The sequence below is a fragment of the Stegostoma tigrinum genome, chromosome 29, assembly GCF_030684315.1.
Source record: "Stegostoma tigrinum isolate sSteTig4 chromosome 29, sSteTig4.hap1, whole genome shotgun sequence".
Taxonomy (NCBI): Eukaryota; Metazoa; Chordata; class Chondrichthyes; order Orectolobiformes; family Stegostomatidae; genus Stegostoma; species Stegostoma tigrinum.
Genome location: NC_081382.1, coordinates 25,355,477 through 25,369,423, shown reverse-complemented (window position 1 = coordinate 25,369,423; position 13,947 = coordinate 25,355,477). Strand labels below are relative to the sequence as shown.

The 13,947-nt window shown below is 38.7% G+C and overlaps 1 protein-coding gene across 1 annotated transcript in view; it reads left to right on the top strand.

The window, feature by feature from the left end:
- Positions 1-13,947, top strand: part of LOC125465451 (nuclear receptor subfamily 5 group A member 2-like) — a 97,395-nt gene that overhangs the window by 20,449 nt on the left and 62,999 nt on the right. Inside the window, exon 4 of the mRNA XM_048558996.1 lies at positions 4,166-4,809. Coding sequence (XP_048414953.1) covers positions 4,166-4,809 — 644 coding nt within the window. The remainder of the gene's footprint in view (positions 1-4,165; positions 4,810-13,947) is intronic.

The following is a 13,947-nucleotide window of genomic DNA, read 5'->3' as shown; positions in this document are numbered from 1 at the left end:
CCTTTTCTTTGTGTTTGTTTTTCTTTTCTTATGGATCAATATTTCACAAAATCATATTACTGAGTTACAATTAATTAATGCATGAATGGCAGTAAGCAGTTTATGGTTCAGAATTTCCTTTCTCTTTTACATTTCAGTACAAATCAAGGAAAAGGTACCCAAAGAACATTCAGACCAAATAGATCTTAACTCATCCATTCTTCTCGTCTAGCATGGTGATAACATTCCCCTGGTATAGACATGCCACATTCATCTGAAGGAACCTGGCATAGCATTAACAGGCAGCATCAGGCCTCCTTTGGCTGGTGTCCATAAATGGCAAGCTGAAGATCTTCCAACACTTCTCCCCCAATTTCTAACTTCACTTGTCTAAAGTTGGAAGCGATTTCTCATAGAATCTGTACAGTGTGGAAGGCCATTTGATACATTGAGTCTACGCCAACCCTCTGAAGAGCATCCCTCGCAGACTCAACCCCACACCCTATCCCTGTAACCCAGCATATCCCATCGTTAGTCCACCCAGCCTGCACATCCCTGAACACTATAGGCAATTTATCATGCCTGACCCACCTAACCTACACCTTTTTGGACTATGGGTGGAAACTGGCACACCCAACAGAAACCTATGCAGGCACAGGGAAAATACACAAACTCCACACAGACCTGAGGGTGGAATCAAACCCGGCTCCCTGGTATTGCGCTAACCACTGAGCCACTGTGTTGCCCAGGTAGCTCCTTCACAGATAATCCAACCTGGGTGTAATCTTTAAGGTTCATTTTTGATGAGTTAACTGACAGGAGGGAGGGAGTAAGGATAAATAATGTGGGGTTTGAGCATTGAAAATGGTCTTGGCAGCATCAGGCCATTTACACTGAAGGGTATCCTTCAGTTTCCAAAAACTAGAATTTTTAAATTGCATTCAATCAGAAGTGCTATTGCTTAAAGTAACTGTTTTAAAGAAGTACTTTATGAATTATATTTCTAAGTGTTAGAAAATGAATGAGATGTCATTACCTGCTGATAGTTAGTAATACCACAAAGTGGAATCTAGGAGATAATAATGATCTCCCTTTCCTCTTATTTAAAATTAAATGTCAAATGTAAAACCCTTTCCAAGCAAAATCATACCAGTAATACAAAACAGATCTCCAAACTTTGTCAGGATACATCATTTGTTTCACAATCAATATTCTGAAAAAGGTTTGTTAGAAGCCAAGTACAACTAAGTCAAAGTAATAGATTGTGTGAATCTTCAAGATCACAGCCTATCCCACTGTTCCAGATATTTATTAAGTTCATATTCAAAACTCCCCTTCTGTGCCATCTCCTAGTACAGAATAAAACAATGAAAATGCACTGTACATAAACATAACATCTGTAGAAGGTTGAAGCTATTTCAAAATCCTGTTTTTGTACAGAAATGATGTATACAGCAGCCTGAGCTGCACTGTATTTATACCACAAATCTTTTTTTTCAAAAATGGTATCTACAGCTATCTGTCTCCAATCCTAGACTATGTGCAATCATATAATTAACAGCTCACATCCTGGTCTTTTCTCCCCCCCCCCCCCGGTTTATCATTTAATAATTCTTAACATTTTTGAGCCTCCAGTATCAGTGAAATCTTTGAATTTTCTAATGAGGAGCAGCTCTGAGAAAGTCCTGCCCAGATAATACAGTCCACATACTGGTGACAAAAATGAAGAGAAGGCTTTCTAAATATTATAATGATCTAACTAGAGTTTGCCTGGAGACACTTTACACCAAGCACAACATACCTTCCTGAGAGCACATTCCCAATTGTTCTAGAGGTTTGCAGAGGACGTTGTGTAACAGTGAAGCAGGTCCTCAATGATGTTCATCCTACTGTGAATTCTGGTTGTAATCAGTGTAGCTTTGCTTTTTCAAGTATAATGCAGTGGGATAAGCACAGTAACTCAGCAGGTGTGTTTGCTAACCAAGCTACTCACAGCATATTTTCAAAACCAGTAACCCTCCTCCATGCAGCTCTGGACTGTAGCCATTCAGAGCTATATTGAGGCATTTTGGTGCCTTTCTTGGAATTGATGGTCCATGCCTATGAGTCTGAGACAACTTCTCCAGGTAACAGATCATGAAACATTATTGAATGGTACTTTCTGATCTTGAAAGTATGTAAGAGAAATTTATATTAGAGTTTTCTGCAAGTGTACTTATTAGTATTTGAGAAACAGTTTATCTGTAACTGAATTGTGCAGAATATCGGCTTAAGTGCTAAGTGTGTGTGCATTATAATTGTTCTGGTGAACTACGTCAGGCTGCTGTGAGTACAGTTACATGTGTCTTATTTTCATACAAGTAAGTTTTTTTTAAACTTTTGTATACTGCAAACACATTTCTAATTGTCCAGTAAAATATGTTCTTCTGAATACAGTATCAATAAGATGTCCTCTCACTGATTCCATAAAACCCAGTGGACTGAGCTGTGAAAGTGCCATTAAGCATAATCCCTATACAAACATTGGGGTTGCCACCTGTGGAATTTTTGGGGTCAGGATTATCTGGACAAGGTTCAGCCAGGCTAAATTGTGGGCTTCCGATCGTTAGTTCGTTTCAGTGATCAACATTCTTGCTTCAGACTAGATTGAGTGCCAACAGCCTATTGGCTATGAATTCTCTTTAGTTGGTTTTCTCCTTGCTCAAGTTTGACAATAAGCACCTTCCAACAATAGTTCCTGTAGTCATCAGGAGCAGTATCAACTTTGTCTACCTTGAGGTACACCAAGGCTATTGTAACAACTTGCCATCATTGGCTAGGGAACTACTGATTGACTCTTTGATTTTTATCGCTTAGATGATTCAGTCCCATGGCTGAATCATTGGGAGAGCTGGTTCGTTAATGATGTTGATTAATGTTTTTTGAGCTCACCATGGTTAAAGTGGTTAACCATGTAAACCATGTAACCAAGTAAAACGTGGTTACTTGGTTAACGTTAATAGATTGGGCAGGTTCAGATTCAAAGCAATAATTCTTCAAAATAGCAAAGAAAGCTATCACAATTATCAGAATATAGTTATGTTGTCACATGATCTGTTCTCTACCATAAATGCTCAAAACAAAACTCAACTTATTGCATCAACACAGAGTGAGATTATTTAAACACAAACACGCAAAAGAAAGAACTGCAAATGCTGGATATCAGAAACAGAAATTGCTGGAAAATCTCAACAGGTCTGGCAGCATCTGTGGAGAGAAATCAGAGTTAACCTTTCGGGTCCAGTGATCCTTCTTCAGAATTAAATTTTTCAGCAATTTTTATGTTTGATTCTGAAATTATTCAAAGATCTTCAGCTTGTTGATGTATTTACTTTGTTTCCCTTCTAAGCTATGTTGTTCCTTATGTAATATCCCAAACTTCTAATATTTTTAGAATTAGTATATGAATGCACTTATGTAACTTTAATGATTCTTTCTCAAGTCAATCATTGTTGGATACTACATAAAAGAATTCATTTTTATCAATCATTAACTTCAAAACTCATGACTAATAATTTACAAATTAAGGCCTTTGGCATTTTCTATTGAACATACGGTGAAACAATGAACAACTCGTGAAGATTATTACTATAGCTAGCGATGAGCCATTTACTGGCATGCTTTCTAATGGGCTCTCAATTTCATAATTGAGTTATTTTTGACAATCTGTTAACAAGGTTTATCATTAAATAACCTCAAGTCACACATTCCAATCGCTGTTTTATTAGGGGTCCATCAGCCAATCAAACAATATAACTTGAAGCAGCTGCCAGCACAACACTTTCTTGCGAATCACATATGAAGAAATCTAAAGACAGAGAAGCAAAATAACAAGGTTCAGAAGCCTTGCCAAAAAAAGTTGAAAGGTTGAAAAAAAATTGCTTTATCTTAGCTTTAGAGGAAAACAATATTTTTCTCTTTTTGATACTAATTTTCCTTCATCCCTATTCAGAGATTAGTTGATGAATTTAATAATAAATATTTGCATGTCAAACAACTTCATAAGGTTTTGTTGACTTGTGAACTTATGAATCTTTGAAGATTCAGGCTGGTACATTCCTAATATCTTGTGTTTGAAATAGTTGACTATCTTAATTCTTTCTGCCCAGGTCGAGTTGATGAGTATTCTTTTTGCTTTCTTAACTAGCTGTCCGTGCAGACAGAATGAGAGGAGGAAGAAACAAATTTGGGCCAATGTACAAGCGTGACCGAGCTTTAAAACAGCAAAAGAAAGCCCTGATACGAGCAAATGGCTTTAAGCTAGAGACTGTGCCTCAAACAGTATCATCTGGGCAGACTGACTATTCACTCTCAACTGCCATACACAATATACATTCTTTATCCAAAGGCATGCCACAAAACCCAGCTGCTTTACCAGCCACAGATTATGACAGAAACCTTTACGGAGCGCCACCAATTGGCATGTCTGTGCCAAACCATGGAGCACTGCCAAACTATCAGTACACATCGTTTCATAACCGAACAATCAAGTCTGAGTACCCAGACCACTACGCAAGTTCACCAGAATCTCTGGTTGGTTATCCCTATCCAGACACCTATCAATCCAATTCTCCTCCTACAGTCCCACAACTGATCCTAGAGCTCTTACGGTGTGAACCTGATGAACTTCAAGTCCAAACTAAGATTTTGACGTATCTACAACAGGAACAGGCCAATAGGGGAAAACATGAAAAACTTAGCACCTTTGGTCTCATGTGCAAAATGGCTGACCAGACCCTCTTTTCCATAGTTGAATGGGCACGCAGTTGTATATTCTTCAGAGAACTGAAGGTAAGACGATCTTCAATTTTATTTAGTAAGTTTTGCAGAGGAACATCAATCATATTGTTTAGTATCTGACTAATTGTGCTGAGTGTTATTTTCAACATTTACTTTACCAACTAACATTACACAATTGCAGTAGGGAGAGCAGAATCAGCCATGGTTCCATGGCTATTGTTCTTAATTGTCCCATATTTTGCTTTCTGTGTTAATTGAAGTCTGATTGTGCTGCCAACTTTCTTGTCACATATACAGAAGGTTTGCTTTCTGTGTTGGTGTCATTTCACCTTTACAGAAATTATTTGCAAATGCTTTATTCATTCATGGGTAGAGGGCGTCACTGGCTAGGCACTATTTATTGCCCATCCCTCATTGCCTAGAGGACAGTTAAGAGTCAACCACATTGCTGTGGGTCTGGTGCCACATATAGGCCAGACCAGGTAAGGTGGGCAGTTTCCTTCCCTGAAGGATATATGAACCAGATGGGTTTTTCCAACAATTGACAATGGATTCACAGTCATCATTACATTCTTAATTCCAGATATTTATTGAATTCAAATTCCATCATCTGCCATGCAAACCCTTGTCCCCAGATGTTAGCTGGCTCTGTGGATTATCAGTCCAGCAATAATACCACTAGGCCATCGCCTCCCCTTCCAAATACATGATATTGTTTAGATTCTCTGCATCTAAAAGCTTTCAGTGCTTCATTTGATGCACTAATGTGACCAGTATCAAGTGTTACCTTTTTTTAATTTTATTTTAGGATTTGATTTTACATTATTATTTTTATGTACTGTTCCATCCAGCCTTTTGGAAAAATTAGTAATTTTAAGATGTTTTGATGAGTCAATGTGAAATATGGGAAGAGGTGGACTTTGAAACCAAGATTCAGCTTTAACATTCATATTTAAAATATATTATGTTAAAATAAACCCTTCATATTCTTGGAAAGTATAGAGAAAATTTTAAAATGTTTTAGTTTTTTTGTGGCTGCTATTGATTAAAGAGCTTTTCTTTGTTTGAAAGTAGAGTGGAATCTTTACTTTCACTCAAGTTCACCAGATCAACCAGAATCTACTAATGATTCCATTCCTGATGATTTGTTTTATTTTTTAGATGACCATTTAAAAAAAAATCAGGTTACTTTTGTGAATTTTGAAGTGAGTAGCTAAGCTGCCTGAAGAAGACACTAGCTGATATTTCTTTCACACAAGTGAAAAATCAGAAATAGAAATTACCATTGTGGCAAATTAAAGAAGATACAAACTGATATCTCAAAACAAATACCTGACATTGCCAAAAAGGTAGTATAATTACTTCAATTAGTTCCAGCAATAAGACCTGTATATCTTAAACGTTTGAACATTTAAATTCAAATTTGCTTGCCTTTCAAAAACTGATTAACAAGATAATTGGGGTTAATTTCTTAGAAAATGAAACAGGATATTTTTATTCAAAGATAAAGTACAGCATTGTAATAGCTGCTCTATAGTTTGATCTGATTCTAAACTCAGACTTACTTAATTGAGCTTGGTGAGCATCATTGGTAAATTGGCTCATATAATCAAATACAGAACAATTTAACTTAACAAGAGGTTATTCTTCTGAGTTACTTTCCAAAGGCTCAACCCATCAACCAGAGTGAAACCTCCTTGTGGCATGGTTGGAATTTGGGTGTAAAAATATGGATTTTTTTTGTAAAATTGATGGAATGGACATGATGAACTTATAGCTTCCTGCTGTGCAGAAACTTATAAATTTTTTTTCTATGAAGTTGTCAGGTTGCCTTGTGAACACAAATTGTGCATTAATATTCCTTAAGAAATATTAATCATTCTTACCTGCTAACTCTAGTCCCTTATCAAAGTGGTTGACTCATACGTGAATAGCAAAAGAGTCGAAGGAAAAATGAAAAAAGACATTTGTACAAAGCAACCTTAGGATCTCCAGTGCTTGTGAGTGTGGAGGAGACAAATTCTACTATAACTTTCAAAAAGAAATTGGATAACTATTCAAAGGAAAATAAAAAAAAAACAAAGCTACAGGGAAGCAGTGAAGGAGTGGCCTGTGCTTCTCTCACAAAAAGCAGATGAGACACAATGGGCTGATGACCTCCTTCAGTGCTGCAACTCTTCTATGATTCCATCAATGATGTAGTTTACTTAAAGTGACATATCAAACCATCAGCACGAACAGTACACATTTATAAAAGGTGCTTCACAGATCAATATTAAACAAAATTTGACATTGCCACATAAAGCCTATTAGGACATTGACCAAAACATCTACCAAACAGTTAGACCTGCAAGAGGTTACTGCGGTGGGAAGAGATGAGGCCAAGGAAGGATTTGAAAGTAAGGATGCTAATTTTATAATTCAAGTGTTGCTAGACAGGGACCTATTGCTGTCAGCGAATGGGGATTGATGCAACTTAGGATATAAGTGGTTTGGCTTTCAATGAGCTTAAGTTTTTTTCAAAACAGAGGAAGAGAAGCTATCTAAAAGAACATTGGAATTGTCAGGCCTGCAAATGACAAAAGCATGGATGAGAGTTTTAGCAGCAGATGAGCTAAGACAGGGTGAAAACCAAAGCTTTGTGGAGTTGGAAGTGAAGATGCAGTTCCAGACGGCTACCAGTACTGGCACTATGGGCTTTAAAGCTGAAGTCCAGAGGTGAGAGTGACTGTCCTTGACATCAAGGCAGCATTTGCCTGAGTATGGCATCAATAGGCTGTGGCAAAATCAGTTATTGGGAATTGGAGAAAACTCTCACTGGCTATGTAGCTTAAAAGAAGATGGTTGAGTTTCTGGACGTCAAAAGAGGGCTCTTGCACCCCAGTGGTAATGTCATAATGTCTGAACAGGTTGATTAGGAAGCATCTATAATTCGTTTCAGGAATTCAGCAATACCTGATGGAAATGAATATGTACAGTGACTGTTTCAGGACAACAGAGACTGGGTATCATACCAATTGAGGGGAATGTAGGTTAGGTTATTTTATTTTTGGATGAGAATTATTCCACGGCACAACATTGTGGGCCGAAGGGCCTGTACTGTGCTGTACTTTTCTATGTTCTATGTTCTAATAATCTCAGCCCCAAAATATCATATTATGAGTTTCTCAGTGTGGTGTCCAAGATTTGACCATCTTCAGCTGCCAATGGCATTCCCTCCATCATATGGTCAGAAGTCAGAATGTTTGCTGATGGTTGCATGATGTTCAGCATCATTTGCAACTTCTCTGATATATACGGAGCGTGACTTGGGCAATGTTCAGGAGTAAGCTGACAAGTGGCATGTAATATTTGTGCTACAGTAATGAGCCAGACAATGACCATCTCTACAAGAGACCATCTCTAAGAGTCGCCACTTAACGTTTAATGGCATTTCCATCCTGAATTCCTGAGCATCAGTATTCTGGGAGGTTGCCATTGACCAGAAACTGAACTGCACCAGCCATAAAAAGACTGTGCCTGCAAGAGCAGGTCAGAGGTTTGGAAATTTGTGGTCAGTTAGTTACCTCCTGATTTCTCAAACATAGTACATGATACACCGGGCATAAGACTCCCCATTTGTCTGGATGTGCACAGCTCGTACAACACTTGGGCTTGACATCTTTCAGGAAAAATCAGCCTGCTTGATTGCCATCCAATTTACTGTCTTAAACATTCAACCCCCCTGGCTATCATGCTTGGGAATACTATCACCTGTAAATCACACCATCCTGACTTGAAACTATATGATTGCTCCTTTGTTGCCACTGGGTTAAAATCCTGGAACTCTCTTCCAAACTGTGGATGTACTTACACCACATGGACTGCAGCAGTTCTGGGTGTCAGCTCACCATTACTTTCTCCAAGGCAATTAGGGGTGGGCAACAAGTGCTTGCCATGCCAGCAGACCCTACGTACAAATAAGAAAATAATCTTTTTAAAAAACTGCCTTCATTAAACAACTAGAGGAGCAGTACATACATATCTTGCATCAATTCCACACACCAAGAATAAAAGTCTGACAATGAAATGAGCTCTATTAATTCAGCAGATAAAACAGGTTGTTCTAACATTATTTAATGATTTAAGTTAATCGAAGTAATACTAAACCAAGCATTTTAAAACCCACAGTGTATTTATCCAAAGCTGCTTAAAATCCCTGTCACTTTCCTTGCTATCAAGACATGTGACCTCATTTATGTTAATATAAATTTTAACAACAACAGGTGAAACAAATAGGTTTCCAGCTCTTTTCTAATTTCCAAGTGATCATTTCCTTCCTACGCCCTGCTTTAATGACAGCCTTTTGGTCAAAGTCTCAGCCAACATTGCTCACAATTTCCCCTAAGGATGACCTAACAATCACAATCTGGCACTCTATATCTCATTTATGAATGGGATGTTATAATGATATTGAATCCTCACTGATGATCACACCATGGTTTTCTAGTACCTGACATTCCAGGCATGTCCTTACTGATGCTGCGTGTATCACCAGCCATACCTTCTAAACTGCCTTCATTGGCTGCATTAAACATCGCAGCACTGGGGCTGCTAGCCTTCTGAAACTGATGACGTGGAGTGTTTCACAGCAAATGCCCCTAAATGACTGGAAACGTACAGACAGATGGCATTCCTGATGAAAATGTTGGGCTTATCTGAAAGGTTCTGTACATTGTGTAGATAATATATTTAAGAAACATTCCTATGTGTTTGTCTTGTTTGATTCTGTCATTGCAAGGGATAGAGGGAAATCCAATAGCATTTTAGATTTCTTTAGAAAAAAATAAACCCAAGTTGTTCTGTTTGTCTTCCTTATTGTTTGATTTCTGGCAATACTCCTAGATGTGGCAATTGTTCTAGGTAAATTCATTTAACAGCTGCTGGCTGGAATTTAATGCATTGCTAGAGCAAATTGTGGAGATTTTTTTTACCAACTCTGAAGTGGAAACAACGAAGCTGAAGAACAATCAAAGTGACAAAATAATCTTGCCAATCTCCTTTTGGATAATGATTTAAAATACATCACTTGTCAAAGGATTCACATCGATGCAATAACTAGCAGTGTGAAGCATGGTGTCAAGTGGAAAACATAATTGAAAGATGTCATATTGAGAAATTACAGTTGAGAAAATTCTATCTGCGGTCTCTAGGAGAAAATCAATACTGTCATATAAGGGCCACATTAGCACTGGACAGGGCAGGCAAGGTCACCTCCATGTTTGTCAGATTCAATGCGCAGTTCAAGTTGTTGCCATCCTTCATCAAACCTCTTGATAAAGAACTATAGCTGGAAATTTAATCTTGGCAGCAGTGGAAATTCACTTTAAAATAAATAACTTCAATGTAAACAATAGTGACAGGAAGTAATATTTTCACAATGGACTTCTGTAGAGATGCCCCTGTTTTAAAAGCGAATATGATTGTACAAAGTTAATTTTGGTAACTAGGTAAGTGAGATAATCTAAACAATTGAGAAACTCTGCTCCATACTCCATTTCCCTTATTCTACTTGACTGTTGTACTGTGATAACTGTATTTCTATGCTTCTGCTTCCTGTATTAAAAAGAGTACCTACTCTTTTAGGGGAATCTCAACTAAAATAAAATACTTCAGTGCATCCTGTGCTGTGAAAAAGATAGCTCAGCATCTCATTCTTCCAGTAAGTTGTGAAGTCTGAAGTGCTCGGTTGTTACCATGTGCGTACAAGTATATCAAACACCATAAACTTGCTAATTGTGGATTTAAGGAACAATGAAGGAACAGGATGTTGTGTGACTTTGAGGTAATGGCGTTGCCACATAATTTATCCTGTCATGTTTATTGGCAGAATTGCAGGACTGGGTCATGCATTCAATCTGATTTTTTAATGTTACAAAATCTATTTGTGAGTTGCTAAATATTGTTTAATTATTTTTGGTGCATGGATAACTTTGGCAAGGCTGCATTCCTGGTTATCGAGGAGGTAGAGGTGTACTACCTTCCTGAGCTGTAGCCTTGCTTATAAATGAGAATATTCCCATAATGATGTAAGGTAGGAAATTCCGGGAACTTAATGCATCCACAGTGATGAAATAGAGACATCTCTTGTGGTCAAGATGAGTTGAAGTCTACATTGAAGACATTTGTAACTCCATGATAATTGCTGTTTTTGTTTTATAAAGAGAGAGATAATTCTCCACCACAAATAACTCTGAGTTGGACAGCATCCTGCTCTTGTAGAATCCAGCTGCACTGTTGTGATATTGAGCCCTTTAGGGACAGGACATCCTGCCCTAGAAATCACCAGTGGTTGAGGTGGCCACTATTGGATTGCAAACAGTCCCCACAAAGAAGTGAAAATGACTCTGCTCACCTGATAGGTCTGGGGATTTGGACAAGCATGGCTGGGAGGTGGTGGGGGAGTTGGATTAGAGAGGCTGGGAAGGGGATACATGTACAAATAAATGAACTGAAACAGGAGAAGGCTCATTCAATGAGATCATGGATATATGATCATAATCTCAGTTCCACATTCTCATCTACCCTGATAAACACTGACTCCATAACATATCAAGAATCTATCTACTCAGCTTTGGAAATGTTCAATGACCCTATCTCTATCAGTCTTTTGGGAAAAAAGTTTCAAAGACTCAACACTTTGGGCGAAAAAGTTTGTCCTTCTCTCTATTTTAAATGAGAGACTCCTTTTTCAAAAAAAAACCTTGTCACCTGGTTCTAAGTCACTTGCATAAGGAAATGTCATCTTCCGCCTTGTTAAGTCTTTACAAATCTTGTGTGTCTTAATAAGATCACGTCTCATTATAAACTTAATGCATACAAGTCCAGTGTATCCAAACTTTCCTCATAAGACACTATTTGGTGGGAGAGGGATATTCCTGATGGGCATCTGGGATATCTCCAAAGGAGATATGTCACCCTTAACCTCATTTGTGGCCCTATAGCTACCTACATCATCGATGCTGCCTGCCTCACCTCTGTTTTTCCCGCAGATAGAAAAAGTCTGATGACGGTGGCAAGTTGCCCCAGAGTACTTAGATAACAAGGTGTAGAGCTGGATGAACACAGCAGGCCAAGCAGCATCAGAGGAGCAGGAGGGCTGACGTTTGAGACATCAGCCCTCCTGCTCCTCTGATGCTGCTTGCCCTGCTGTGTTCATCCAGCTCTACACCTTGTTATCTCGGATTCTCCAGCATCGGCAGTTCCTACTATCTCTTAAAAGTATTTAACTGTCCACTAGAGAAACTCACTAGACAAGGGCAGGCAGCTTGTCTGATGCCTTTCCTACTCTGCCTCCCACAAAATATGAGAGAAGGGTCAAGAGTAAGTGGGAAGGTGACTGGTTATTTAATATGGCTTCATCATATTTACCAACAGTCTCTAAAATTAGCTCCTGAGTTTCAGTTATATTTTGACTTAATTTGTGGAGTCTGAGGCAGAATTCTGATGTAGAAAGAGCATTTTCATGTTAAGTATAAGATTTGCTCGTACTAAGGATTGGATCATCAGAAATTCAAGTCAATATCTCCATCTCAAAATCAGAAATCAAATGAAGCTTTTGCACAAAATGGAATTTTTGTAAATTATGAATAAGTGTAAAATTATAAAGTTAAATAATAAATAAATTCTGCTTTGGAGAAGTATACACGCTACAGTTTCCTTTTAGATTTTATGATGTATCATTGATGAGTTTAAAAATTGTGAATTACTCATGTTTGATGGATTTCCCAGTGCATCTTGTAGATTATACACTGAGCATTGGTGGAGGAGTGGTTGCTTGTGATGTGGTGCCAGTCAGGCAAGCTGCTTCTTCCTGGAGGGTATCAAGCTTCTTGAATTGTTGGAACTGCATCCATCCATGCAAATGGGGAGCTTCTGGTCAATCTACAGGATGCACTGCATAAATTCACCAAAGATCCTTAGACAGCACCTTCCAAAAGGGGCGGCATGGTGGCTCAGTGGTCAGCACTGCAGCCTCTCAGAGCCAGGGACCCTGGTTTGATTCCAGCCTCGGGCAACTGTCTGTGTGGAGTTTGCACCTTCTCCCCGTGCTCCGGTTTCCTCTCACAGTCCAAAGATGTGCAGGCTAGGTGGATTGGCCTTGCTAAATTGCCCGTAGTGTTTAGGGGTGTGTGGGTTATAGGGAGATGGGCTTGGGTGGGATGCTCCAAGGGGCAGTGTGGACTTGTTGGGCCGTTTCCGCACTGTAGGGAATTTAATCTGAAAGATCTAATCAATTCCGTCACAGTCCTGACTTGTGCCTTGTAGATAGTGGTCAAGTTTTGGGGAGCCAGGAGGTGAATTACTTGTTGCCATATTCCTAGCCTCTGACCTGCTCTTGTATGAACTGAACTTATGGCAAGTCCAGTTGAGTTTCTGGTCAATCTACAAGATGCACTGCATAAATTCACCAGAGATCCTTAGACAGTACCTTCCAAACCGATGACCACCTCTAGAAGGTCAAGGGTAGTAGATAAATAGGAGCACCATTACCTGCATGTTCCCCTCTGAGCCACTCATCATTTTGACTTGGAAGTATATTGCTGTTCCTTCACTGTGACGGGGTCAAAGTCCTGGAATTCCCTCCTTAATGGCTTTGTGGGTCAACCTACAGCATATGGATTGCACCGGTTCAAGAAAGCAGCTCAACACTACCTTCTCAAGGGAAACCAGGGACTGGGACAACAAATGCTGGCCCAGCCAGTGACACCCATGTCTATCAAATGAATAAAAAGAAACTGTTTAATATTTTTCAATTTAATTTCCACTACCAATTTTACACACAATTCTTTCTTTGCTTAGCATCAGAGATCAAGTTTGTAGAGTCTCTCCGTGATGCAACACCATTCTGTCACTGTTGTTACCCCTAATCCAAAGAATTTCAGGATATGATAGTTATGTAAGATGGTGTCATACCTCCCAAATCGCTTTATTAGAAACATGCCCAATAAGATACTGGCTAGATTGGAATTTTTTTTTGTAAACTAGTCTACACCAGACATTGTAGGGCAGTGCAGAACTTTTGTTTTACCAAATGAAACATTGATGTTGTAAAATTGAAATAGAAACCAATCCTTGTTTAACAGTTCTGCTTTGTGTTGATAAATGTGAAAAATGAAACGGTGTTGGTTAAACTAATAAAGGGATTAG